The following is a 27,139-nucleotide window of genomic DNA, read 5'->3' as shown; positions in this document are numbered from 1 at the left end:
TTTCATACATACCTAGCATTCTGGGCACTATTGGGTACAGTTTCCCTACAAGCAGTGTAGAGAAAGGCCATCCATCACCCAAGGAGAGCACAAAGTGGAAAAACAACACCCTCAGTCAAAATATAATAAGGCAAATAATACAGCGAAGGACTGTCTATAAATTACCATCTGTATCCCGGAGAGAGACATTTTAATTAAACCATTTATTACATAGAAAGGACACAAATATTGCTAGACAACCATTGTCTGGATAATTATGCATTTACCTCACATCCATTATCCAGCACAAATGATAGTACAATAAGTGAGCAGGTAGGATGTAAATGTCATCAATGGCACATCACCAGGCAGTTAATGGATAAACACTATTAGCTGTTACTGTCACTTTACTGACAAAGCTGAAGTGCCACCACAGGCAGCAGGGTGACATAATCAATCTCACCACAACACACGCAATTAGCTGCTATTTTTGTCTCTCCCTAATATATTGTGAGCATTGAGGCCTTCCATTGAGATAATATTTTAATGGTGGTGTATACGGAATTCCAGCCAAATAAGTGAGAGTCAGGTCCTTCTTGTGCTGATGGGGGTAACCTCCCGATCAGTAAAGACACAGGCACACAGACAAGCTACACATGATGACACCTATGTCACTTGATGTTCTTTTAACACACAGTGTGTAATGTGATGTGATGACACGTTAAGACGACAACTAAAAGCACCCAGTGACTCAAATCACCTTGCTTAAATGGTGGCAGCAGGCCTATAATAGAGGACTGGATGTTGAAATGAGAGAGATTCTCAAAGTGAAAGGTTCTTTATCACTGATTTAGCCTTTGTATTTCACAAAAAAACATTTTTCCCCAGGTGGTTTCTTGCCATTCAAATAAGGTAACAGTATCAGACAGTGGAAAAGTCATCTTTTTTCAGCAATAACAAGTTAAAAAGGTATTCCTAATAGATTTACATAGACTGTGTAGACTGTAAGTAGGATTATACTCACTGTTCACCGTCCTCTGCAGGTGGTGTTTTCACTGATGCTGTGATCTCCTCCCCAGGATCATGGCCTTTCCCATTAGGAATAGCGTTTGCCTCAGCAGGGACACTTTCCACAGTCTCGGCTGGTTTATCCTCACTCATATCTGCTCTGGTGCCTTGTTGTGTATGTAAGAATGAATCTCTTTAAATGTGTAAATGTCTGAAGCTGTGTCAGTTCGCTGAGAGAGAAGTTTCTATTTTTCCCCTGGGATCTGTGAAAGAGAACATATGGGTAATTAGCGTACTATTTTGCAATGAAACGGGCACTTTCATAGTTTATAAAGTGAACTAGAAAGCCCTTTGTCATTTTTTAATTAATTTCTCTTCTCACAGGTAAAACAAGTACAATCACATTCTTGCCAACCACTAGGCCATCTCATTTCATGATTCATATGATGATCACTGTATTTTCTAAAAACAGAATTCATTAATGGACATAAATTTATGATTATATAAATAAAATACATGTTGTGAACTAAGAAAACGCTGTTGACAATATGTAATTGTTGCTTGAGACCGGAGATAACATTTGCTTTTATTTAATAATAGCAGCAAGGGGCTGAATGATTTAGAAAAAATATCTAATTGCAATTATTTTGACTGATACTGCAATCGCGATATAATTTGCAATATTAGAGGGAATTATAATTTTTACATGATTATTCAAATTTTCATTGAAATACATATTTGAATGATTATGGTATGATTCTTGCAAGGATCTGTTCTAACAAAGATGTTTTGTCTGTATGAATATGATGTGCAGGCCGGGACATCTCTGCAGCGCGACACATTTATACATTAAAATGGTGAATGGTCTGCGCTTGTCTAGTGCCTTTCTAGTCTTCCAACCACTCAAACCATTTTTACACTACATCACATTCGCCCATTCACACACACTCATACACTGAGCCTAACTGCTCAGAACAGAAACTAGTATTCACACATCGCCATCAGGGGCAATTTGGGGTTCAGTATCTTGCCCAAGGAACAGCTGATCTTCCGATTAACGGGTAACCCGTTAATCCTCCAGAGCCACAGCCGCCCCGCAGAATGGTATTTTCACATATATTTCACCAACAAATATTGCACCTCCTGCGATTTGAATATTCAAGTAGGCCATATTGCGATTTAGATTACTTGTTCAACCCTAACAGAAAGTCCAACTCAATCAGAAATTGACAAACAAATGCAATGGCACTGACTATGCTTTAATTCCTGGCTTCAAACAAAAATGAAAAAAGTATTTCCCGACTGGGAAAATCATCCGAACAACCCCTGAAGTAGGAACAACTCGGGAATTCGAAGAATCTTGGTACACGGGTTGCCGAGTTGTTGATGTCTTAAGCATAGAATCATGGCAGACAACGAGGTTGAATGCTAATCAAACACATCTCTGTAGTAGCGTCCATGTTGTTTCCACATTCCGATTTAAAAGCACATGATCACACCTAAGATGGAAGAACGACTTCACAACTCAGGAAATGGGACCATCCGAGCAGCATGTGAATGCACAGTGACAGACACATAGGATGATAAAGGAGGCCATCCTGAGGGCAGTGAGTCCATATCTTCCTTAAAGGGTAATTTTGGTTTTAAACCTGGGCCCTATTTTCACATATTTTGAGGTCAAAATGAGTTTTGAAATCCATGCAGCCACTGCAGCTGGTCCTGGCTGAAGTCATCGACTGCACAGATTACAAGACTACCTACTACTCATTTCAACACCAAAATATGTGAAAATAAGGCCCAGGTTTAAAGTTACCAAATTACCCTTCAAGGCCCAGCCGGGATGTGATTGAACTATTCACTTTATGAATGCTGACAAAGGGGATGACAACAGAGATGTCAAGATGAAGAAACAACACAAAATTCCTAATAGAGAAAAACACCTAATAAAGTAATTTGGATTGTGGACAAAATGAAGATTGAAACTGTCAACAAAACTTTTGAGGATTTAGGAAAAATCTTAAAATCCTTTGTGAAACCCTGATACGGTAAATCTGAATGGATGAAAACAACATGCTGATGCTGACTGTCAGACGTTAACGTTTTCACTAAAGCAAAAACACCATGCTGCTGCTATGTTACTCAAAATATAGACCTGACAATAAATGGATATTTTGGCAAATCCTGCAAATAATTAACACATCAACTGACAGGTCTACGCTCAGAGGAAACAGAGCTTTTAGTTTTCTGTGACACACTGGGCTTTGCGTCAGGCCTCTGTTTCCTGGGTATCCTGTTGTGGTGTCTTAGCTGACCAGCTGGCTTGTGGGGCCCAGAAAGGCCCCCATGACATGTATCTCCTGGATGCTGTTGACCAAAGCCCCATATCTGGCTGGCCCTGAATGATCTCCTTTACTCTGCTGCATAAACAGCAGTGGAGGCTATAATGGAGAGCACGTTGGGGGCCATAGAGGAGGAACACAAATGGTAGAACCCCCAACATTGAGATAAATAGAGAAGAACCAGCTAGGACCAGCCACAAACCAGTTCTAGCCGTCTTTGTGCCTCCATTTTTCTGCTTGTCACTTTTCTCTTGGTTTCCTCTTTTATTTAGAAGGGTTCAACATAGCAACAATGCTCAGGGTTTTCTGTACCACCACTCCTGGCAACCACTCAGCTGTCCTTTTCCCTCAGGCTTCTTCCGCTTCACAGCCCGTCCTTTTAAAAGTAGCTTTTTGTAATATCATTTTAACACATCAAACACAGTGTGAGGTGAATAAACCCCGATCTTCATCTAGCAGTCCTCTGAACCTGTCTTATCAACCTCGTTGCTGTGAGCTTCACTGCACAGCCAGGCCTCTCGGTGTCTCTGGTTAAAGCCAGGCAACGTGGTTGGGCAGCAAAGCACAGTGCACAATGGCACATGTTGTGCGGTTTCCTGGGAACGGGTTGGAGAACAGTAGTACTATTGTGCCAGGCATCATTATACTGCCAGGGCCCCCTTGGCTGTAGTTCGCCAGGCCACTCGAGAGGCTGAAAAGGTATTTCACTGGGCTCTAATTGAAAAGATGCCACCTTGAATTCAGCAAATGCCAGTATCCTGTATCCATGCTCAGTTGTAGCAGAGTTGCTGACGACAGCAATGGGAGAGGCAGTGCCCCTCTCGTGGGACAAATCACTGCACAGAACCACACTGCCACTCAAATAAACCACAAATCACAAGGAGGTTGGGGGAAGCCATTCAAGGACAATACACGATGGGCTGTCCGGCTACAAGGGTGCCTCTTCAATGGCCTCAAGCAGTGGAGTTTGAAACAGCAGACCTGATTGGACAGAGTTGTGGCTCCTACAACCATTATGTTCAATAACAAAGGCAATGACATCCTTGGAAATGGAGTGGAAGCACACTAACTCAGTCAGAAACTCTTATTTTTAGAAAGCTTGTTCTCCAGTCCTCCAGAGTTTGAAGCAAATTAAGGTGAAACACAGGTAGCTGAAACGCTGTGGGGAAAATTCTAGTAGGACAAGGTTTTGGCAGCAGAAATACTAATTCTGATATCAGGTATTATTTACTATATACAGATATATGTACTGAAATAATACAGATTCAGTTCAAGATATAAATGCTGTGAACAAAGATCAGTATAAGGATCATAAGGGACTGCTATTGGACCTCTGGGCTTTCAGTGACATGCATGGTTATTTATGTAATACTTCTATTTTCATGAAATGTATTTAGATAGTGCCAAACTATATTATTGACCAACATCCTAATACCACTATCTGGTTTATTAGGATCAAATGTGTTAAGTGGCAAGCCACCACCAATATTTATAACCAAGAAAATGAGAATGAGCACAAAAGCAGTTGAGTTCAGCTCCACGGGCTTGAGAAAAAGTTACCATACCACCATTGTGGCATGAAACAGAGGAAGAGTTGTGTGTTCGTAAGGAAATGCTTGGAAAAACTGAAATGCTCTGTGGTCTGTAGACACTATGTCATCCAAAAACGCACGTGCAATCCGAATGAGCAATTACAGTTTTCCCTGATTTCAAAACATCATGTACCCAAACAAAAACATCATTGAGAGCAGACTTTCTCTTTTCAAAAGCATCAGTGTAACTGAAGAACACAAATTTAACATAAATAAAGTGTGTTTACTTTCACCATTGCACCATGAAACATTACAGAACAAAGAGTGCATTTACACACTCATTAGTATTCTTGCTTTGGGCCTTGATCTTATTTGGGATATGGTGTTTTAAAAGAACAAAATAAGAAAACTGATTATTCATATCCCTGTATACAAGATTCTAACAGTACCCAGGATTCAAGGTAGCATATCCAGGTTTTTGAATCCAGGATATGATGTTTACATGTGCAACACATAACTGGGATACTCCAAAAATCCAAACATAACCAGGATACGAGTGCGCATACAAAGGCACTCATTGACAGTCTGATAAGGTTATAATGAATCTCCGCAGTCTGATTGTCTCAGTTATGCCATCTGTTACAAATAAAATAATTCCAATAAACCACATTTCTCAAGAGCAGAAGCACAGTTTTATAAAGTTTTAAACAAAGAATAAAGCAATAGTTGTAGAAAAAAAGAAAATCAGAAGAAACAGCAGAAGGACCAGATGGAAAAAGAATCGTCAGAAATGTTTCCCCACGGATATCAAAACTTCCGAATCCTATGCAAGAGTTAAAGCCACATTGTGAAGCTCTTGGTGGGAGTAAATTAGTCTTTTCACAGCAACAACAGGAGCTATGTTTATCCAAGCCCTCATCCAAAACATCACCTCAGTTTGCCAACACACAGCAAGTGCATGCGCCTCAGTTCGCCGACTCTGACGTAAGCAACTCCGTTGAGAGACGTCATCTTAACAAGAAGGCAAACCGAGCCAGGCCGTTTTACTGATTGTTCTTCTTAAACTGATACCTGAGCCAAACAACACTGCATGCTGATTCATCCTCACTTATTGCTGTGCAATGTGTGCATTTGTGTTTGTAGCTGATTCTGTGATTAATTGTTTGTGCAGTTTATGCAATGAGTAATCTCAAATTGTAATACTGCCTCCTCTGTCACTACTTGATGACATTCTCATTTGCCTCTGGCCATATAAGCTTTCTTAATTGAGTCTCCACTGTAATTTTCGCAGACTCTTAATCTGTTGAAGTGTGTGTGTTTTTCTCTCTTGTTTCTCACACTCTGATCCATGGGTGCAGTGAAAGCAGAGCTAGAATGTTGTATGTGCCATCAACAAGCCTGAATAACATTTTATTCATAATGAAATATCCTTAAAATCCTCCACAGCATCATCACATCGTTGAACCACAGCAGTTCTAAAAAATGAAATCTCACTTACTAAAGGATTTTTATGGCACTATAGCTGCCAAAACAGCCTGTTTTTTAATTAAATAGTTGCTGTACTGAAACCAGGAAAAGGAAGAGATTTCCTGCAGATTAAGAGATTACACATGCCCACAATTTCACTGACGAGCAGCTAATAGATCTATCAGAGGACATTTTATTGTAAAACAGTGAGTTGAGACCCTGGACCGCTGACAGTCAGGATGATAGAGCAGATCAGATTAGGGCCCATCTCGCTCAAGCAGGAAATCAGGATCAAACAGCTCAGGTCACTCCATACACTCTTGCTCTGGTATAAAAATAGTTGCAGAGGAGTGAAATGCCTGGATGTAACCCCACGTCATGTCACACTCAAAGCTTTGTTTAAGTGCTGCTGCATGTGCCACTGAACACAGCAGCTGCCTGAAATAAGCAGTAAACACTCAGCGAACACGTCCACCAACCATCTGTCTGTGTTCTGGTTCTTCACACAAGGGTGAACATGCACATAAACACACAAGATGAAAAACACACACACACACACACACACACACACACACACACACAAAGACACGTGCAGTGTAATTACGGGAAAACGTCATGCTGTTGTTGAATGAATGAAACATTCCAAACAGCAACAGACAAAAAATAGAGCTATCATCACCATCACAAAAATGTGTAACTGAGACCGGTATAGAATTACACTTGCTGTAGAGCCAAGATGTTTGCAATATGTGAGTCCACTCAATCAGTCTTCCATTTATCTTTCAGTCTTCCAGAGTAGGGCTGAACGATATGCAAAAAAAACAATCATATTGTATGGTGGAAGCTTTAAGGAACCACAGCAACTCAACCACAAAGTGGCAGACCACGTAAAGTTACAGAGTTTGGTCGCCGAGTGAGGCGCATTGTGAGTAAAAGTTGCCAACGCACTGCTGTCTCAATAACTGCAAAGTTCTTATGCGGCATTCAGACCAAATGCGAATTTTCTCCTCGCGACGCTTTCCTCGCATGAGTTCATTCGCTGCAATTGTTCACACACAACGCGAGAAGGCGATTTTAACGCGATAACGTGAATAAACACAACTTGCCATTACAGCTGTATGAACCCAAAGTAAACATTTTGCTGTGATTAAATAGCAATAAACGGATTAAACTGATGCCGAAATAACTACAACATGATGCAGATTTGTTAAACATATGAATTCATGCTTTGTCAGGTCTGTCAGCAAGACAGCAGGACTTCTAAACAACTTCTAAAATGTTTGTTTTCTGAATGGAGTTTGGATCGATCAGGGCTATGGGTCACGGTAAAGTACAATGATAGCTGGAATAAAGTTACAGACACATGTTTTCTGAACTCACCAGGTAGTTCAACTTCCTCGCTTTCTTTTCTCCAAGTAATGTCCAGTTTTGTTCCGGTTTTTATATAAATATGAAGTCGTAGTCCGACAGAGCTAACAACGCTAACAACAACAGTGGAACCGGATGTGCACGGAAGCTAGCTGCTGAGAAGCTCCAGAGAAGATAAATCAATGTTGTAATCCCAAAAACTAAAGTAAAAAGCTAATTTAATGAAAGCAGTAAACTCTGAGCTCCTCCCACGAGTAAACGGCGTAGTTGTCAGAGCAGAATCCAGACCGACTACGGGAGTTTATTTGTCCAAATGTTGCAGCGCTGCTGCCTGCTCCTCTCCCCCAAGTTTAGCAGCTCTCAGCCGGCCAGCAGATTTTCAATCCCCCGCTCTGCCCGGCCCTGTCCTTTTTGTTTTTTTTTTATAAACATTTTCGCCTGGCCCTCTCCACATATCGCTCTGAAGCCGTCGGTGACATACGGACAATCTCAACACTGATAGGCTATCTCGACTTGCTTGAGTTGAAAATATTCAACTCACACGAATTCCTTCGCGTTGCCTTCGTGTCGCCGGCCCTGCCCCCTTCGCGTCGCTTCGCCCGACAGGAAATTGCGGCTCTACGCGTCTTTGCATTGACTTTGTATGTAAACTCACCACCCCAAATGCTCCCTTCGCTTTTGGTCTGAAAGCACCATTAGTCTCCTCTGGCATTAACATCAGCACACAAACTGTGAGCCGGGAGCTTCATGGCATGGGTTTCCATCACCGAGCAGCTGCATGCAAGCCTTACATGACCAAGCACAATGCCAAGCGTTGGATGAAGTGGTGTAAAGCAGGCTGCCACTGGACTTGGTAAATGCCAGGAGAACGTTACCTGCCTGACTGCATTGCGCCAATTGTAAAGTTTAGCGGCGGAGGGATTATGCTGTGGGGTTGTTCTTCTGGGGTTGGCCTAGGCCCCTTAGTTCCAATGAAGGGAAATGTTAATGCCTCAGCTTACCAAGGCATTTTGAAAAATTCTATGCTACCAACTTTGTGGGAACAGTTTGGGGAAGGCTCTTTTCTTTCCCAGTATGACTGTGCCCAAGTGTACAAAGCAAGGTCCATAAAGGCATTATTGGATGAGTTTGGTGTGGAAGAACTTGACTGGCCTGCATAGAGCCCTGACCTCAACACTATCAATCACCTTTGGGATGAACGAGAATGGAGATTGTGAGCCAAGCCCTCTCGTCCAACATCAGTGTCTGACCTCACAAATGCTCTTCTGGATGAATGGGCAAAAATTCCTACAGACACACTTCCCAGAAGAGTGGAAGCCGTTAGAGCTGCAAAGGGAGGACCAACTCCATATTAATGCCAATGTATTTAGAATAGGTTGTCATAAAAGCGCTTGTAGGCGTAATGTGGAGGGGTGTCCCAATTTAGTGTTATAAATAGGGCTGGGCCAACAATAATGATAATTATCCCAAAATAGTTTTCTTCATTAATAATATAACAAATGTTCAATAAAAGTTTGATTTATTTAATTTTTCTATTAAGATATTTATTTTGTTGAGGAAAAGGGACTGAATAAATATTTTACTTAATTGCTTTGAATGTTCTACTTTTGATTTGTGAAGTGATCCACTGTTTGTCAGGTCCTGACCATAAAGAAAGGTTTTAAACCACAATTAACCATCTGGTTTCTTCAACATTCAGTCAGAAGCAAAAATCGGCCTTTAAACTAAAAGAAATAATGATTTGATATTTATCATGATAATTATCGACATCGAATGATTTTTATTGTGATAACATTTTTGGCCATGTCGCTCAGCCCTAGTTATAAATGTGACACATTTTACCTTCATCATAAAAGTGTAGCTCCAGCAATATGGATATTGCACTAGGCCATATTCTGATTGTAATATTTCGATTAATTGCTCAGCCCTATTTCAGAGCTCTAAAGTGGGAGGAATTATTTCAGCCATGCAGGGTTCCTGAAGTAAAAGTCTTGTTATTTTCTGCATAGACAATATTAGCATGGGCATGAAACTATTCCAGTTGATTAATTTGTACAGAAGACGAGACACTGTGTTAGAAAATCTCTAGTTTCCTGCAAGGGCAAAGCCTTTTGCCCAATAGCTATGATTTGCGCATCTGACTGGCTTCTTCTCCACAGCAATGACGGCCATTCAATATATACTGATGAAGATTTGACAGAATGTTGAAATACTTAAAACTAATGACAGTAACATAAACCTTTAGGTATGCCTAATTTATCCAGGAGGACTTCATTATTTATGCCGAGGAACAATGAAGGTATAATTTAAGGCTCTGCAGACCCACACATGTGTTTTCAATCATTATTGCTGATTAGACCTTTGCTCAGGTGTGCAGAGCTATGCTGGGAATTAGGTGAGGTTACTGGACTCCGTGTACTAATAAGAATGATAAAGGTGGGGGCTCCCTGGTGGCCTAGGGATTTAAGGCACCAACAATGAACAAATGATCATAAAGCATAACAAGTCTGGCCAAGTCCCCCATCTCTCTCCTATTATTTTCTGCCATCCCTTTACTGTTGACTTTTAAATAAAGGCATAAAAAAAAAATATGTCCCACCCAATAAAGCTAACATTTCTTTATTTTTTTTTTTTTTTTTTTTCTCTGCTGAGACCTGAGTGACAATGTGTTCTGTGCACTACAGGGTCACAGTCAAATATCTCTATTGCGTTGCTTTGAGAGTTTTACTTTCCTTACAGTGTTGCCCTGCCATCTCTCTCTCTCTGTTTTTCTCTCTCTGTTTCTCCCTCTCTGCTGCAGGCCCTGATTACCACTGTGATTAGCCAGCAGGGAGAACAGGAGATTAACTTCTGGCTAAGATTTGTATGTCAGCTTCTGAGATGCTTCCCATCTCCAGGGTTCTTATAAGCTGCCACAAGATACCCACATCAGAGACTATAAAATGATGCTGGGTGTGGTCTCTGTTTGGCAGTGAATTTAAGTATCCATTATCAGGTGGTATGTATTCTCACAGCAAGTCAAGTATTTCAGACAGAGCCTCTTATCGGGATTATTTTGTATGTTCAAAGCAGGAACAAAAAACCTCAAATCTCCTGATGTCTGCTCTAAAATATTTGCACATAAAAACACTCTTGAGTATCGTCAATCATATTTAACGCAAATATATATCATATATATAAATCCTGATTTTAATAAATTATTCAAAATGATAATGCACGGGTTGCATTATCTAATTATCCCAAACTATTTGAGACCATTTGATCTAATGAAGCTTTTAGCGCAAGTTCAAGCAGGAAGACCACTGTCAGTCATTATCACACTGAAGCTCCACCTCTCAACTATTATAAAATGATTTCACTGTGTTCTGTGCCCAGACTTTCCTATCATCCAATCATCATCTTAGCTGAAGAACATTTAAACCCCCTTACCTATTTTGTTTCTCTCAGCTGTCATTGCCCTCCACCAACCCACCGCCACAAGTGTCATGTCTCCCTTGGGGGTTCTCTGATTGGCTATTTATAGGGCTCTATCCCTATGCATCTGTATAATAGACATCAATGTCAAAGTCTTTATTAAATAATGCTTATGCTTTCATGTTAACTTATGTCTTTCCTGATTGAGTTATTGTGATTAGCTGACATTGTTGCTCTACCCGCTCTTAATTATTCGAGTTGTGACATCACACTGGAGGACGGATTAGAATGATTTCCTCAGATGGGGCAATTTCATTGCATCAGAAAGTTGGTGAAACAGTGGGGAGTCCTGCATACCTTATAATCGCAATGTTCCAGTCCGCAATGTCCTGGTTCGATTCCAGGTGGTGACTTTCACTAAAGAGTTCTGCTGGTATGGCCCCCTTAGTTACTGTTGCTAAGTCCGACAAACTGTCGGCACTGCCACTGTCTATTACTGCACTCCCCCGGAGAAATATTGTCAAATTTGTTGGAAAAAGCGATCTCATAAAGAAGCAGAACCTTTTGCAGTTGCATTATACATTTGAAGGTTGTATTCAGGCTGTCAAACTGACACAAACTGACTCAAATGTACCTGAAAAAAATTAAAGATAGAAGCTAAAGCTTACCAATCACACAGTACAAGTGAACCACCGCATTCCCCGACGATAGAGACAAAAGACAACGATATTAAGGAGCAACACTGTTCCTGTAAAGCTGGGTAGCTGGGTTATTACAATCATTAAAAAGCAGAACAGTAGGGCTTTATTACATTACATTCAGTAGGAAGTTATCTAGCGTTAGCTAACTAACATTACATTAGGAACAATCCACAGCCGAAATTTTTGTGGATTTATTTTAGGTTTTGGAAAGAGAATTAAATCATACTTCTCCTTTCAACCTCTCTGGGTAGCGACTGTAATTATTACAAGTGCCCCAGGAACAGCGTTTGACCATATCTTGAAAAAATACAGCAAAAAAAGCTAGAAAACGACTCTTTTTGCATTAGAGTCAATGGAGCGCAGTCATGAAAGTGTCGGACCTCAGTTAGAGTGAGTCCTATACTGCGCTGTGATTGGTCAGCTTTGTATTTGGGGCGTGGCTTAGCGAAGGGACAATTTGAAAGCGCCTGACTCTATATACTCAACGCTATATTTTACTTTATTCCATCTGCTAGCCAGGCTAATGCAATACGTTAGCTACACCCTGTGTCTTTAAACACCCATGGCACACATGATTAGCATAGCCAATTACAGAAATTTCTTCATAAATTACATTTGGAAATAACCAAATACAAACCTTTAGTTCAACTCCGAGAGAATTTCCTCCTCTTTTAGAATATATTTGTTGAGTGTTTGGTGGCTCAATTTTGATTATTTCATCTTTGAGACTCACAGAGGTCAAAAGTCAGCTGTTTTGTCTCCTGGCCTGACTGGCGTGCTGTACCTGGGGATGGACCCAGGAAAGAATGAGGCATGAGGTGGATTGTCTTTAGTGTCTCGTGACACGGCTGCGTGGGAGCACCAGCCTTGTGACTCATAGAAAATGTGATTTATTTATAGAATCACACAACACTTTCTGTCACTCTGGCTCAACTCTAACACTGGACACCCCACAGACAGGAAGGGACAGCAGAGGAGCCATGTAACCACACACAGAAGTCCATGAAGTCCAGTCATTCAAGGCATCAGTGTGGATACAAACGTGTTTACAGCAAAACAGCAAGGATGCCGAATGCCATGTTGCTCTTGAGGTGATGAGCTGCTTCAAATGTTTGACAGGTTATTAAGTTTCTGTACAGTCCCACATCTGTTTGAACAACATACTGTGTATGCAGAACAAATGATCCACTTAATTTGAATGTGATCTCAGCTCTGTGGCTTTCTGGCTCACAAGCTGCCTTCATCACCTCTGTGCAGCACACAGTAAGCACAGTTTATAACATTTTACATACAGTACGCTGACCACTTTGTCCATCCATCCATCCATCCATCCATCGTCAACCGCTTATCCTGTGAACAGGGTCACGGGGGGCTGAAGCCAATCGGGCAAAAGGCAGGGTACACCCTAGACAGGTCACCAGTCCATCGCAGGGCCACACATAGATAAACAGATATCAGATTGTGCATTTTCTAAACAAGTGGGTCATTCATAAATTAAATCAGTTATAATAGCAAAACATGACGTTGTGGTGATGTCCTTTGCAGAAGTCTGAGCCAGGAAGGTGTATAGTTTAAGTTAGATATACATACATGAAATAATAAACTATTTATATATTAAGTAATGTTAGGTTAATTAACATTAGCAACACAGCAAGTTGGACTTAACTGTGTTTTTAGGACTTTAACAAAGAGGACATGTAACACATGCCACATGTTTTCCATTCATTTTATCTGAGTGAATAAAGTAAGGGTGATGAGTACTGGCCTAGACAGTAACACAATGCTGGCATGGTAATACCAAATCAAATGTGGCCTGTTCTCAAACTGCTGTCAAATACAGCACTGGAAGAGAATGCCAGTGTACTCACTGCCTAATGAAGAAGCTTGCAAGTAAGAGTAAACGCAATTTGCACACTCTTCACTCTTAAGATGAATGTAACCAAAAAATACCTGACAAACAACTTATTACACAACGCTGCAAATGATGATGTATTGAAGGTGAATGATGTGTGCAAACACCTCAACAAGTTAGGCTGGTCACTGAGGCATAAAAGGTTAATGTGATTGATTAAGATAAAGAAAATTAAACCAGTAATATAGGTGACTGTGTATCTGTTAGCTTGTTTTGAAGTTTTCATGCCCTCTTGTGGCCCAAAAATCAATTGACGCTCCTTTAAGGAGACACAAATCTTTCACTTAAAGGTTTGTAGCTTGCTCGTTCACAGAAAACGGCAGCTGTAGTCAGCTTGGATTGACAGCAATTACAATGGATTCCTATGGCAACAAATATTTAACACAAAAATGTATCAGCCTGGCCGATTTATGGAAACTTATCAAACCACTCCTGCAGCATAATCCACTTCTCTGCTATTGATCCGAATGTTTAGTATATACGTAACAATCGTCACTTCACCTGTACATCACTATACACAGTACTGCTTTTGAAATACAAGATTAGTAGTAGTTATACTGTTAGTTTGAAATACCTTACCATATCCATGACTCTGGATGAGCTGGTAAGATCTAGCTTTACAAAGTTCCTATTTAACGATTACTCACAGTTGTCCTAGGATACAAGGTGATGAATGATGTCATCAAATGTCTTGTTTTGTCAGTTCAAAATTACAAAACGTTTTACTATAAAACCAAGACAGTTAGGGAATTCTCACATTTGATAGCCTTGAATCATCAAAGGTTTAACATATTTGATTAAAAAATAACTTAAATGATTAATCAATTATCAAAAATTTATTTTTGCAAAGTCTTTTGATCAATTAATTGACTAATGGCTACCTATTTACCTAACAGGTCTCATATAAAAGAGACAGCATATAACTTTTTGTTTCCTCCTGATAGTCAGCTGTGGTTATTTTGCACAGTGGCTCCTAAAGCAGGTTGTCTAGGAACTCGACATAAAGACAGCAGTCAACGACACAGCCTCTATGAGGAAACCATAAGCCAGTTGTATTAGCTCGAACAATAGGACAGAATGCAATCAGCTAACTGGCCTTCCACCCAGACAGTCCTCCCTCAACACCACACTGTTGAATGGTATCTCTGTCTTCTCTCAATCATGCGCCCTAAAACAAAGTACCATCCCCTCTTGGCATCTGCTACTCGTTTCCCTCCTGTTTCCTCCTCATCACATGGGAGGAGAGCAAAAGAAAGAGAGTGCATCATGGGGGCGAATGCATTCATTCAACCGGAAGTACAACTCACGCAGTGTGTGACCACCGTGGTGGATGCCGCACTTCTGACTCTGTCACATGCCGCAGCGCCATGGAAGTCCAAATCCCTATCCACTGCCAGAGAACTCCTGAGCACAGCAGGCACCCACTCTAAGCTGTTTGATGTAAGGCGTAAGTATCAAATCCCTTATAGAACTAAGAATTGCACAATAAGCCAACGATGGATAATGAGCAAAAATACAGCTGAGGCTCAGAAGACTGAATTCTGACTTTGGGGTATGTAAGGTGGCCAAATGGTATGACTTTCCTCTATCTGTCCTTCTTAAGGGTATTTGGCAAGAAATCAAGCCCATAAGAACCAAGAGAGACTCGTACTAGCCAACCCTTTACTTTATGTGGTTGGTGGTTTCTAACCTTAGTCTCAGGAACATGCAAAAATAAATGAATAAATCTTGCTTCACAAGATTGTGTTCATTTTTCAAACGTTTTTATAGTCTTTGCTTTTCTATTCAGAAAATATTATCTATTCAGGCCTATTCAATCAATCTAAGAAGAAAAAAATAGTTTTCCCATGAGACATGGATTTGAGGCTCTTCTCAATCTACTAGGAGAGACGTGTAAGGGCAGCTAGTGAGAAGTCCCAGTACGCCAAAGAGTAAAATGTAGAAGTGCCGGTACTGTGTACCGATGAGTACCAGCCCACTTTAAGCACTGATTGTGACTCTGATTAAGAATATACACACATTCACACACACAGATACACACAAGATTTTCTTTAATTAGGTACATTGTATTGGAGTTTATTAAGTACACTGTTAAGTAAGTTTGTTCTAGTAGACAAATTTACATACACACACGTCAATCAGACAGTCTCTTACAGAGAGAGAGAAACATTGTTCTTTTATGTCACTCCCTGATTTTGAAGCATTTCAAAAGGCGTGGCATCCATTTTTGCTTTTTTTGTCTAATTGTTACAACTTACCCCAGCATGTGTTACAACCTTCCCCGGGAGTGGGGCAGGTTGTAACTAAAGAACACCGTGTATTTGATATCACCTCATTACGTCTGTGATATTTTTGTAAAGGATTTAATTGGTGCCATTTGTAGAGAAAAATGTGGGTACTTTGTATAAACGCTTGAGAAGTCTAGCTAAAAAATGCAGCAAGGTATAGTTGCTGAAGCAAAAAATGTTACAACCATACCCAGTCTCCCCTACTGATACTCGACAGTGCAGTGTTGAGGGCATAATCATTTCCTCCTACTTGGAGCTCATCTAACCAATAGTCTGGCATTTATCCTAACTGGTATGACCTTATGCAAGCTGCAATTCATTTATGATATCCCACAGTAAGCCCTCAGATACCACAAGTCTTTCATAAACCAGGCTGTGCTTGCACAACGTAGAAATACTGTGATGTGACTAGGGACAAGCAGATGAGCCAGTTTGCCATCAGAAGAATAAATATGTCATATCTCTACAAAGTACCAGATTGAAATTAGTATTAGCTGCAAACTGATGGTCTATAACAGGTATTTTTCAAACAAAGTTTTAAATATTTTGATTTAATTTACGGCTTTCCTTTGCAGCAACTAGCTTGATACGTTACCTCAGGTTTCTGATCAGGCTATGGGTTAGTAAACAATAGGTAGGTAGGTAGGTAAATGTCACAATATAACAGGTTATATAATGAAATTGAGCTTTGTAACTCCCTTCTGCTACAAAGCAGAAAATATACATTAATATAGAAGCAATCATAAAAAGGGTCAACAGAAATAAACAATATTCAATGATCAATGGAGCAGTGCTGAGGATGAATTGAGTTTAAGAGCCTGATAGCTTGAGAGAAAAGGCTGCTCTGCAGTGTGGTGGTGCGGCAGCTGAAACTTCTATATCTTGTCCCAGAGATACACTGTATTACACTGTATTCAGACTAAAAGCTCATCTGGTCACACTGCACCTTGGTCCATAAAAATGTATTTTAAAAATAACATTGTCTATCTCTTATTGTTTCTAAATGTGTCACTTGACACAGTTCAGCATATTTTATTAAGTTGATGATGTACTAATTGTAAGTCCCTTTACTTTAGGATAAAAGTATCAGCTAAATGTATCACTGTGAATATGAATGTAATGAATCAAAAGCCAAGATGTTCTTTCCCATCCTATTCAGTCTTTAGAAAAACATAATCTATGAAACTGGCAAAATGTACTTTTGACTGTGCAAAATACAATATTGCCTTTTGTGTGCCTTTTGAGAGACCAAAATCAAATTCCTGTAAAGCCTCAAGTCCTTTCATGGTATAATACCATCAACAAAGTCGCAGCAGGGTGTTCCTTTCTTCTCACAGTGAACTACATTGCAATCTAAGACTGAACCATCCCTTCATGTTTTCTTTTCATTCTTGCAGAGGTAAACCAATACTGCTGCAGGATGAGAATATAGTGAACATGGACCCAGAGCTTTGATCAAATTAAACAGCAACTTAGTGGATCTCTGTGTCTCTCTCTCATCCAATAGTGCGGAAAGAAGAGGCAGGGTGAAGGAATCATGAGCCTCTCTTATCCACTAACCTTAGATGAGGAGCCTTAGAGGAGACGTTTGATAGCTTATTTTCAGCTAGTTAATGTGATGGCTTCAGACTGTTTTTACCTTCTATAGTAGAGAAGGTCACATGGCGGTGACCTTTGTTACACAACACTGCCCACTTTTTCCCACTTGTCTGGTCAGTTGATACATTTTGTAATCAACCCAAGAGGCTAGGACATTTATGTCTCAATATCTTCATTCAATCTTCATTCCAATATTCAACAGTGTACACGCATGCATGTGCATGACCACATGCTTCCACGCATACATGCACACAAATACAATCTGAAACACACAAATGCAGGCTTTGATCGTACACCAGATCAAAAGCTCAGCACGCCCAATGCCAGCTGAGGCTGGGTCAGTCTGTTCACACTGCGATTTCATTCAGGGTTGAGGTAGGAAAGAGGCAGCACATGGGGCCATCACAAGCCAGAGAGAGGAGTCGGTTAATTATAACAGCAGAGGTCAAGCAGGCCAGACATGAGCTCCTGTCCGCTCCAGCCTGTCACAGTCTCACCTGCTGCCCACAAGCCCTTGAGGTGACACATCGTGGAGGAGTGAATGACTGGGGACTATGCCTGCTGCAAGTGACTCTAGAAAACATGCTGCTGTTATCCAGTGAGTGTCATCTAGTATAGGATGTTTTGCACTTAGACAAGCTGGATGAATGAATACATTTGCAAAATGTCATTTTATGTATGAAATCTATCTGACTATATTCAGTACATGTTTTGTCTTTAATCAGACAAATGTATTAGTGCTGAAAAGCAACATGATATATGTATTCATATATCGGTATATGATGTATATTATGATTTGAAAGCTGCTTTGTCTCCTTCTTAGTTAGACTTGGCATCCCACCAATGACCTGGGTATTTCTCCCAGACTAGGCAAGATCACCATACATGAAGACCATATGGCACCTGTAGCCAAGCTGTGACATGGTGTGAGCCAGCTGTGGATGCTTCGCCAGCATGATTAAATGTAAGGCAATCCAAAAATGAAGCTCCAAACTGTGCGATGCATTCGCAGGATTCCAGCTTTGAAGAGACTCAAAATCCCTGAATGCCTCAAACACACATCACTGAAACAATGTTGTACCTGGCCTTGAGTGCTGTGCTTGCAGTAAAAAGCAGGAAAGTGTTCAGTTTGGTGTTTGTTTGGACTTAAGCATGAAATGGAATAAAAATTGAAAATGTAAAAAGCAGTGGTTTACAGAGTAGAGTCCACTGGATCATGGTTGAGGTACCAATAGGTCCTTAGTAGGGCTTCACCAAGGCTACTCCACTTGATAATGGCAGTGAGAGGCTACACACTGGGATAACCGTTTTAATCCGAGGTTTCACTCTCAACACTTATCATCTAGCCTACAGAGCAAACATTTATCCAGTCATCTACCAAATCATTCCAGGAGATTCTCAGATAAGCCCCAAGAAAGAAAGTACTTACAAAAGAGGTCTGTGTAGTCCAAACGAGGGCGCTGGACATCAATAGTATGTTACCCTGCAAACACACGAAGGGCAAGTGCAGCACGTTTGTAATGTCACCTCTCTCTACAGCTGCTTATCTGGGGGCCGAGCACCTCGCACGTCGAATGAATAAAACCTATCGCGACTTGGCTCTTACTTTGCGTTTAACTCCCGTTTGGTAAATGTCACACACGGACAGGTGATGATGCACACGCATGCACAACGGAGCGTCGTTCTGTTTGTATTTAAATTAATTATTTTATTAATTCCTTTTCATACCCATATCTGTGAAAAGCGTGTTCGTTACTAAGTTTAAATACCTTGTAAGGACTAGACATGTTAAAACGTGCAGCAGCCTTTCCCTTACCAGAGAAGTACCAGTGTCCTCTTGGCAACCCTAAATATCTCCACACAGATCTGATGCCTCCGCTCGCTGCTCGGCTCTGCCTCGACCCGTGGCGTGTCGTCCTGCCTCTGTCCCTCTACGTCCGTCCGCCTTCCCTCCGAACTGCGTTAATGTCATGTGTTTGCCAACAAATTGTCCCCGTAATCTTCTCAAAAGTGGGATGAGAAGAGTGTCCAGGGTCCGCCTACCGCACGCACAGCGACAATATAATTATTGTTGTTTGTAGCCTGTATGTTGCGAAGCCAGCGCGCGCGGGGGCACGAGAGGTCCCTATTTGGCACGCGCCTTTTTAATCGTTTGGAAGATTGATATCGGTTTAAAAGGTCATCCTTTTAACATGTTGTAACTGTCATTTCAAACGGTGTTGGTGGCGGGGATTTATCGTCGTGCTTGCGCGCGCATTGAGACAATGAGACCGCGAGGAGACCGCACACGCCATGCATTTATTCCATCCACTGTTTTTGTTTCCCCTTTAACTAGATCCAAAAATATGACTCACGCGGGCCTTTATGGAACATCCATCCAATTCTTTTTGACACGCAGTCAACAACGTAAACAGCTGCCTGAGCCATGTGCCACAAAAGCCCACTGTTGCTTACGCACATAGGATACGCACGCTCCATTTCTAGGTCATCTGCGGTATGATGTCACGCCGCTCCGGGGATCGGCTCTTTTCTCACCCCTATAGCTCATGTTCAGCGAGGAAGACACGCACCTGCAGTCAAATTGCAGACCAGGTTCTCTGTGAGTCTGTCTCTGTATTCATGGGGGTATTAGATTAGGCCTATACATATTTTTTTCTCCCCCCCCCCCCCAATTGCTTTTAAAAGTATGAGCTGATCCATTCTCCATTTTCCATTTTTGCTTACAATCTGTCCTTTCAACCGCAGCATCCTTTTGAAGCTGTCGCAGCAAACCTGACCTTGTGGAAAGAAGGGGACATTTAACCTCTGGGACATGTAAACTCAGCATCTGCTCTGAGGTCAGCACAGCCGGGAAGGGCTACCCGGAGAGGAAAGGGCCAGAGATGCTGAGAACGTGGCTGGTGCATCCCAGAGGTCAGCAGAGGAGCTCAACAGATGTATGATATAGTTCAAAAAGAGAATCTCAAGTGCATGAAGTGCACGTGCTTTAATCTGTGGTTTTATTTCAGAGCAAGGCCCTCTGGTTGTTCCTACTCCTGTTCACAAATAACACGTTGGTGTGCTAATTTAGGCGCTGTCAACTAATGAGGGGGAGAGCGCAAAGGACATCTGGCAACTGGTTCTGGAGGCACATCATTTTCATTCAGTTGTATGAGCTCCCCCTGTTCTTTCTTCTTTTAATGGTGTCTCACCTTGCCTCGCCTATCTGTCAGCTTAAAAGGTGATACATGTGTAGTGCTCCAGAGGACTTTCTGACTGCAGAGAGCAGTGCACAGCAAGGTGTAACCATAGAAACTGGGTGTAGCAAAGGTCTGCAACATGAGTTAGATGGCTACTGAGTATAGATGCTAAATGACTTCTGAAGTATTGCAGCAATTAATGTATTTTAGCTCAAAAATGACATTCATATAGGAGAGCACTTTAAAACCTTACAGATTGAGCCCTGGTTAATTATGAGCCAATTAATTTAAGTTACTATACTATAATGGATGACTCTCTGCACAAAATAGCTGTTCCAGATAATAACAGATGGTTGTTCTAACGTTATTTAAACACAAACAAAACAAAAAGATCTATGAACGTTTAACGTTACATCAACAAGTCAACAGCCTTGCTAGCGGCCCTGTCAGGCCGTAGTCGTATCAGACAAACTGAAATTTGACTTGATGATGGCACTAAATGAAAGGTCAGGGGATCAAAGTTTACAGTTCATCCTGAGGGGGGCATGAATTCTGCACCAAATGTCATAGCAATCCTTTCTATACTTTTTGAGTTATGTCAGTCAGGACCAAAGTGTTGGACCGACTGACCAGATGACCAACATTATCAGCCCTAGAGCCATGCCACTAGAACAACAAAAACATGAAATGAAGTGTTTATATTGTCCTCATTGGCTTCAACTGAAAGGCACAGAAAAAGGTTAAAGGTAAAATCATTTCTGGCTTGTCTTTGTGCAGAGATCACAGGTGAACTTTCATCAACAAGATTCACTCCTGGCCAATATAAATGCCGGCAGAGACAGGCTATCACTCTGTTTTCGACAGCCCTGGTTTCACAATAATAAGACAAAAAGACATGCAGTTATTTGAATGGACTACATACAGTAAATTGTTAATATGCATCATGATCAAACGGATCCCTCTTTTAACATTCAAGTAACTAATTAATGCAAAAAGATGCAGATATATGTGATCAAGAAATATTATACTAATGCAAAGTGTATTATTTTGATTTCTGCTTTAAAAACATGCTCTTTTTGTCAACACAAAAATAGAAAGTAAGACATTTATATTCAATAGGGACCTTGTTTCATATGATACATTCAATGCCACTTTTACATTACACATTTATATTAGCTCTAGTTTTAACATCATTTTATTACTGTTGTTTTTGACATTCAAGTCTGTTCATCAAAAAACCCTTCATTTTGGCCTCACCAAAAGAATGTGGTAGTGTGCATTCATAGAAAAAGTGTGTTTTCATTTTTACAAACCGCAACACACACCCTATTGAACCCAATGTATTACATCAACAAAGTATTACAGCCTTCTGAACAGCTTTGAATGGATTTCTGAAAACAATGGGAGTCTGTGACTTCTGGGAGGCCAGGCAAACCTGCATAACAATATAAAAGCTTAGAACTTTAGTAGCTGTGGTAAATACATAAGTGGATTTAGGCTGTTGAAAGGCAGGTCTAGAAAAAAACTACCCTATTATTTTTAAACTATAAATATCATTATATCATATCATCATTTTCCAAAGACTGTTACCATCCTGCACCCTAACAAAAACAGTCTGTCTACTCTTGACTTGATTGCCTTCAGTGAGATCAAATTTAAAACTGACACAGTATTTACTATCCTAAAACTATCTTGTTTTTGAGGGTCTTTTCTAAGTAGCTTCCCTCGCAAGTATGGAGAATGATTTGTGGCCTCCTGTTCATCCTCCACCGCCCCACAGCCCCTGTACATAATTAGGAGAAACAGGAAGAAAAGATCTCATCACAGACCACTAAACCCATTCAGTTTATTTTGCTGAGTCCTGCTGGAAGATGCTGCAATCAAACTCAATTAAGGTCAATCTCATAGTGCATTCATCATTTGGTGAAGGGACGCCAGTCACTGTGATTATCCAAAGCAACATGGCGCACTCATAGATGAGCGAGAAATAATGATGTGAAAATGATGCGTTTGTGCACTTAACCTGAGAGCTGGTTTCAGTTAGATGGTGTTTTATGTAGGACTACTGGCAGTCTCGTGAAGGTTTATTAGTGCCTTGTGAATCGAGTGTGGTGGTAACTCATAATCATACTGTGTGAACATCAGCTAACACTGACGTCACTTGGCATGGTGCCTTGGGGGCTACAGGCATGAGTCAGTTTGTAGGTGTTGAAGAAAATGACATGCTTAGTTGACCTGTTTTGTTTACATGAATAAATTTAGTAAATAAGAAGAAGAATATGATCCATATCAAATATGTCAACAGTACAGTATCAGCACTAGTTTCACTTTGTGATTAAATATTTATATGTTTTGTGATGTGCAGTTTTAAAAAAAGGAAAGAGACAAATTAAGCACCCTCCCTACCACACTTTTTTCATGCAGAACTATAGACTCAGGTTGAGATATTGATTACCAATAATGGGGGAATATACAGTGGCCAGAAAATGTACTTTCTCATCCCCACTGATAACTAATATTAATATTCAGATTTAGGTATAGAGTAATGTTTTATAATCTTAGAATTTATCCCTCAAAATGTGTAAATGTGCATGTATTTCTTGTAATTAGTAGTGATTTCTTCTAATAAAAATAATCTTCTGTTATTTGACAACCAAGTCAATTTAGGTATAGAGGAACATTTTATAACCTTAGAATTTATCCCTAAAACTGCTGTTCTAGTTAAATGAAATCCACTTAGGAAAACATTGTCCAAATACAGAGGGTGGTTCAACACATCAGTTGAAAACAAAATTGCACATTGTCAGAAACTGCAAATGTTACATAATGACGCAGTAAGCCAGAGTAATGGGGAGTTTCTGAAGCATTTATCAAGAGGAGACATCTGTCATAGTGGGGGAATGCTGTTTGTTATTCTCTCCAGACTTCAATCATCTGAGAAAGTTTTTACAGAAGAAGTTCACAAAGTGTCTCCTCTCCTACACACATAAACACATCCTTGGGCCACCTGCCCATCCTCCTCCATTAAAGAGGCTGCACTGTAGCACACGCACACACACACACCTTTGCAGGTCAGAGAGAAGTCCTGAGCATTATTCCTCTCTGCGGGAGAAATTCCCTGAAGGAGCAGCCTTGCCGTTCCAGGAGGGAGCCAACACATAGAGGCCCAAAGAGGGGAGGAAGGTCAGGGTGTAACAGAGTGTAGGCAGCAAAGATGAAGAGAAACACATTCTAGGATAGTACAATAAGTTTCAAAACTACATTTGTGGTTTAGTTGGCTTGCAATGTAAATAATTTTTCCCATACACATTTCAGAATTGTTTAAATTCTTTCAGTGTGTCAAATCTTCTTCTGTTGTTTTGTGTGGACCATGTTTATCATGAAGTTTTAGGTAAAGAGGAATGTTTTATAACCTAACCTATGTATTTTTTGTAATTAGTGATGATTTCTTTTAATAAAAATTGACCTCTGTGATTTGACAACCAAGTCAGTTTAGGTATAAAGGAATGGTTTATAACCTTGCAATTTATCCCACAACTGCTAATTTAGTTAAATCAAAATAAAACATTTTTGAATATCTGTTGGTCAATCCACTAGTTTGGTCCAGAATGAAATATCTCAACAACTTAGGTTAGGTTAACTTTATTGTCCCCAAAGGGAAATTCTGCTTGGGCACAGTGCAGTCTTCAACACAACATCACAAAAGACATCAACAAGAACCTGAGAAGCACTGGATGGATCTAACTATTGGATGGATTTCCATAAAACTTGGCATGCATTCATGCTGGCCAGAAGATGGGTTCCATGCTGACCTGCCTCTGCTGAATGAGACATTTGTGGTCCCCAGATGAAGAATCCTACTGGCTATTGTGATCCCCTGACGTTTCCTCTAATGCCACCATAAGGTTGAAATGTGTGGTTTTGAGTAAAATGTTTCAAAAACTAATGGATGGATTGCCATGAAATTTAGTGTGCATGTACACAGGAAGAATTGTAATAACTTCAGATTTTTCCTCTATTGCCATCTTCAGGTCAAAATGTTCATTTGTCCAATACTTTTGTTATGACTAAATACCTAATATAACTAAAACTAATGAACATCAGCCTCAGCTGTACTTTGTGTGAAGTGCTAATTAGCAACTGTTAGCATTCTAACACACTAGACTAAGATGGTGAACAAATGATAAACATTATAGCTTCTAAACATCACGTCACGCTTGGTGACATGGATTACGGACTACCTCACAGAGAGACCACAGTACGTCAGACACGGTGTTCAGCAGCACCGGAGCACCACAGGGGACCGTGCTCTCTCCCGTCCTCTTCACCTTGTACACATCTGACTTCCAGTATAACACCGGGCTCTGCCACATGCAGAAATACTCAGACTATACTGTGATAGTTAGCTACATCAAGGATGGACAGGAGGAGGAGTACAGGAGCCTGGTAGAGGACTTCGTGAGGTGGTGCAGGACCAACCATCTGCAGCTGAACACCTCCAAGACCAAGGAGATGGTGGTGGACTTCAGAAGGAAGAAACCACATCTCCAACCCATGTCCATCGAGGGGGTCGATGTGGAGGTGTGTCAGGATTTACAAACATCTGGGGCTGCAGCTGGATGACAAGCTGGACTGGACAGAAAATATGGACACTCTCCACAGGAAAGGGCAGGGCCGTCTGTACTTCCTGAGAAGGCTGGGGTCCTTCAACATCGGTTGACTGGACAGACTGGTGAGGAGAGCTGGCTCAGTGGTGGGCTCAGAGGTGGACTCTCTAGTGACAGTGGCAGAAAGAAGGACCCTGGACAAACTGCTGTCCATACTGGACAACACCCACCACCCTCTGCACAATACCTTCATCGGGCAGAGGAGTGTGTTCAGTGGCAGACTGCTGTCCCAGCCCAGCTCCACCAACAGACTTAAAAACTCTTTCGTCCCCCTGGCCATCAGACTGTACAACAGCTCCTAGTCATGGCAGGGAGGACAATAGACAAAATTTGTACTCTTTACTTCCATCTGCACTCCATTTGCACTGTTTACTGTTTTTGCACTGTTTTACCGTGGCTACTGTGTTATAAGTTATTTTAATTTGAATTCTATTTTAATATAGGTTTAATGTACGTTTAATGTATGTATGTTTCGTATGCTACTGGATACTTGAATTTCCCTCGGGATAAATAAAGTATATATCTATCTATCTATCAGCATGTTCCTTCATTCATTTAATTCACTTACTCAGATCCCCATTAGATGCAACCAAGGTAGCATGTTAGTATTCTCAATGTGAGGATGTTAGCATGTAAATGTTAGCATTTAGCTCAAAGTACAACTTTACATTACAAATACAGCCTCACAGAGCAGATAGCAAAGCTCTAGACTCTTGTTCAACTTATCTAGACAAAATATATTTAAAGCTAAGATAGGTAACGTTGGAGAAACTAGCAAGAGAAATCTAGACTTTGAAAGAAATCCCTCCCCCTCAGTTCAGGCCTCCCTCCAAAGCCACACCCCCAATGATTTAATTCAGGCCTGAATAATACATAATACAGAGTGTACAGATACCAGATTTTTGTGTCAGAGCATTTGATTTATTGATTGCTGTCAGGATGTAAAGAATTTTTAACTAATATTTAAAAAAAACTCATCACAATTTTACCAACCTCTCAACAATTTTATCCCTGGGCCAGCTGCTTGGTATAGCATTGGGAACCACTGTCTAGCACCACAAACATGTGGCACCTGCAGGAATCATGGAGGCTTATGTGACATGGTGAGTCCCAAGCAGGAGTCTACTGCTACAGAAGTAAACTCAAACTTAAAATCTCCAAACAGATGTTATCAGAAAGTTGGTTTAAGGGCCCCACTGGAGAAATATCCAAAACATTTTGGAATTATATGTAGAAATGAATGTTAAGATTCAATAATCCATCTAAAATCTTTCTAAATGAATGTGTGGATCATACGTTCCTCAGTTATTGAATTCCCCTTTATACTGTTTGGACAGCTGGCCAGAGTTTTAAATGACTTGCCTGCATGAGACAAGTGTATTACCAGTGTGGGTCCGAATATAGTCTTAGAGATGTATTTCCTTTTAGATCCCTGAGGAAAGGAACACAAACATTTCAGATCTAGACAAACACGACACTGTACAGTATGTCCTTTGGATCAGTGCGGCATCCCCATAATCCTCCTGACAGTGTACAACGCTGACTTATTTCAAAAACAAACAAAATAAAAACAGCTTAGGAGATTCATACAAAACGCTATGTTAAGTGGCCGGTACGCACCGGTACGCAGTACCAGCACCTCGACATTTTACTCTTTGGCGTACCAGGGCATTTTCTTGCGTAGCC

At 40.7% G+C, this 27,139-nt stretch overlaps 1 protein-coding gene and 1 long non-coding RNA gene across 6 annotated transcripts in view; one reads left to right on the top strand and one right to left on the bottom strand.

The window, feature by feature from the left end:
* Positions 1 to 19,568, bottom strand: part of LOC123987024 (sodium-coupled neutral amino acid transporter 3-like) — a 43,498-nt gene extending 23,930 nt beyond the window's left edge. For 2 of the 4 annotated variants that reach the window (XM_046075541.1, XM_046075546.1), the window contains exons 1-2: positions 19,424 to 19,568; positions 1,004 to 1,250 (exon numbers count right to left, since the gene is read on the bottom strand). In XM_046075541.1, coding sequence (XP_045931497.1) covers positions 1,004 to 1,140 — 137 coding nt within the window. In that variant the 5' untranslated portion in view covers positions 1,141 to 1,250; positions 19,424 to 19,568. Of the gene's footprint in view, positions 1 to 12; positions 46 to 1,003; positions 1,251 to 19,036; positions 19,291 to 19,423 lie in introns of those variants that run through there. The other 2 variants (XM_046075543.1, XM_046075544.1) reach the window with 2 other exon arrangements.
* On the top strand, positions 17,940 to 18,734 carry LOC123987025. Of its 2 annotated transcripts, none has more exons than XR_006829051.1 (2): positions 17,940 to 18,205; positions 18,473 to 18,734. It is a non-coding gene; the product is annotated as an uncharacterized LOC123987025 (long non-coding RNA). The 2 variants fall into 2 exon arrangements; XR_006829052.1 differs by having other exon boundaries at positions 18,431 to 18,734.
* Positions 19,569 to 27,139: the final 7,571 nt, after the last annotated feature.

Source organism: Micropterus dolomieu, linkage group LG18 (assembly GCF_021292245.1).
Source record: "Micropterus dolomieu isolate WLL.071019.BEF.003 ecotype Adirondacks linkage group LG18, ASM2129224v1, whole genome shotgun sequence".
Lineage (NCBI taxonomy): Eukaryota > Metazoa > Chordata > Actinopteri > Centrarchiformes > Centrarchidae > Micropterus > Micropterus dolomieu.
Note: the sequence above shows the minus strand (reverse complement) of the source record. Positions and strands in the feature narration are given on the sequence as shown.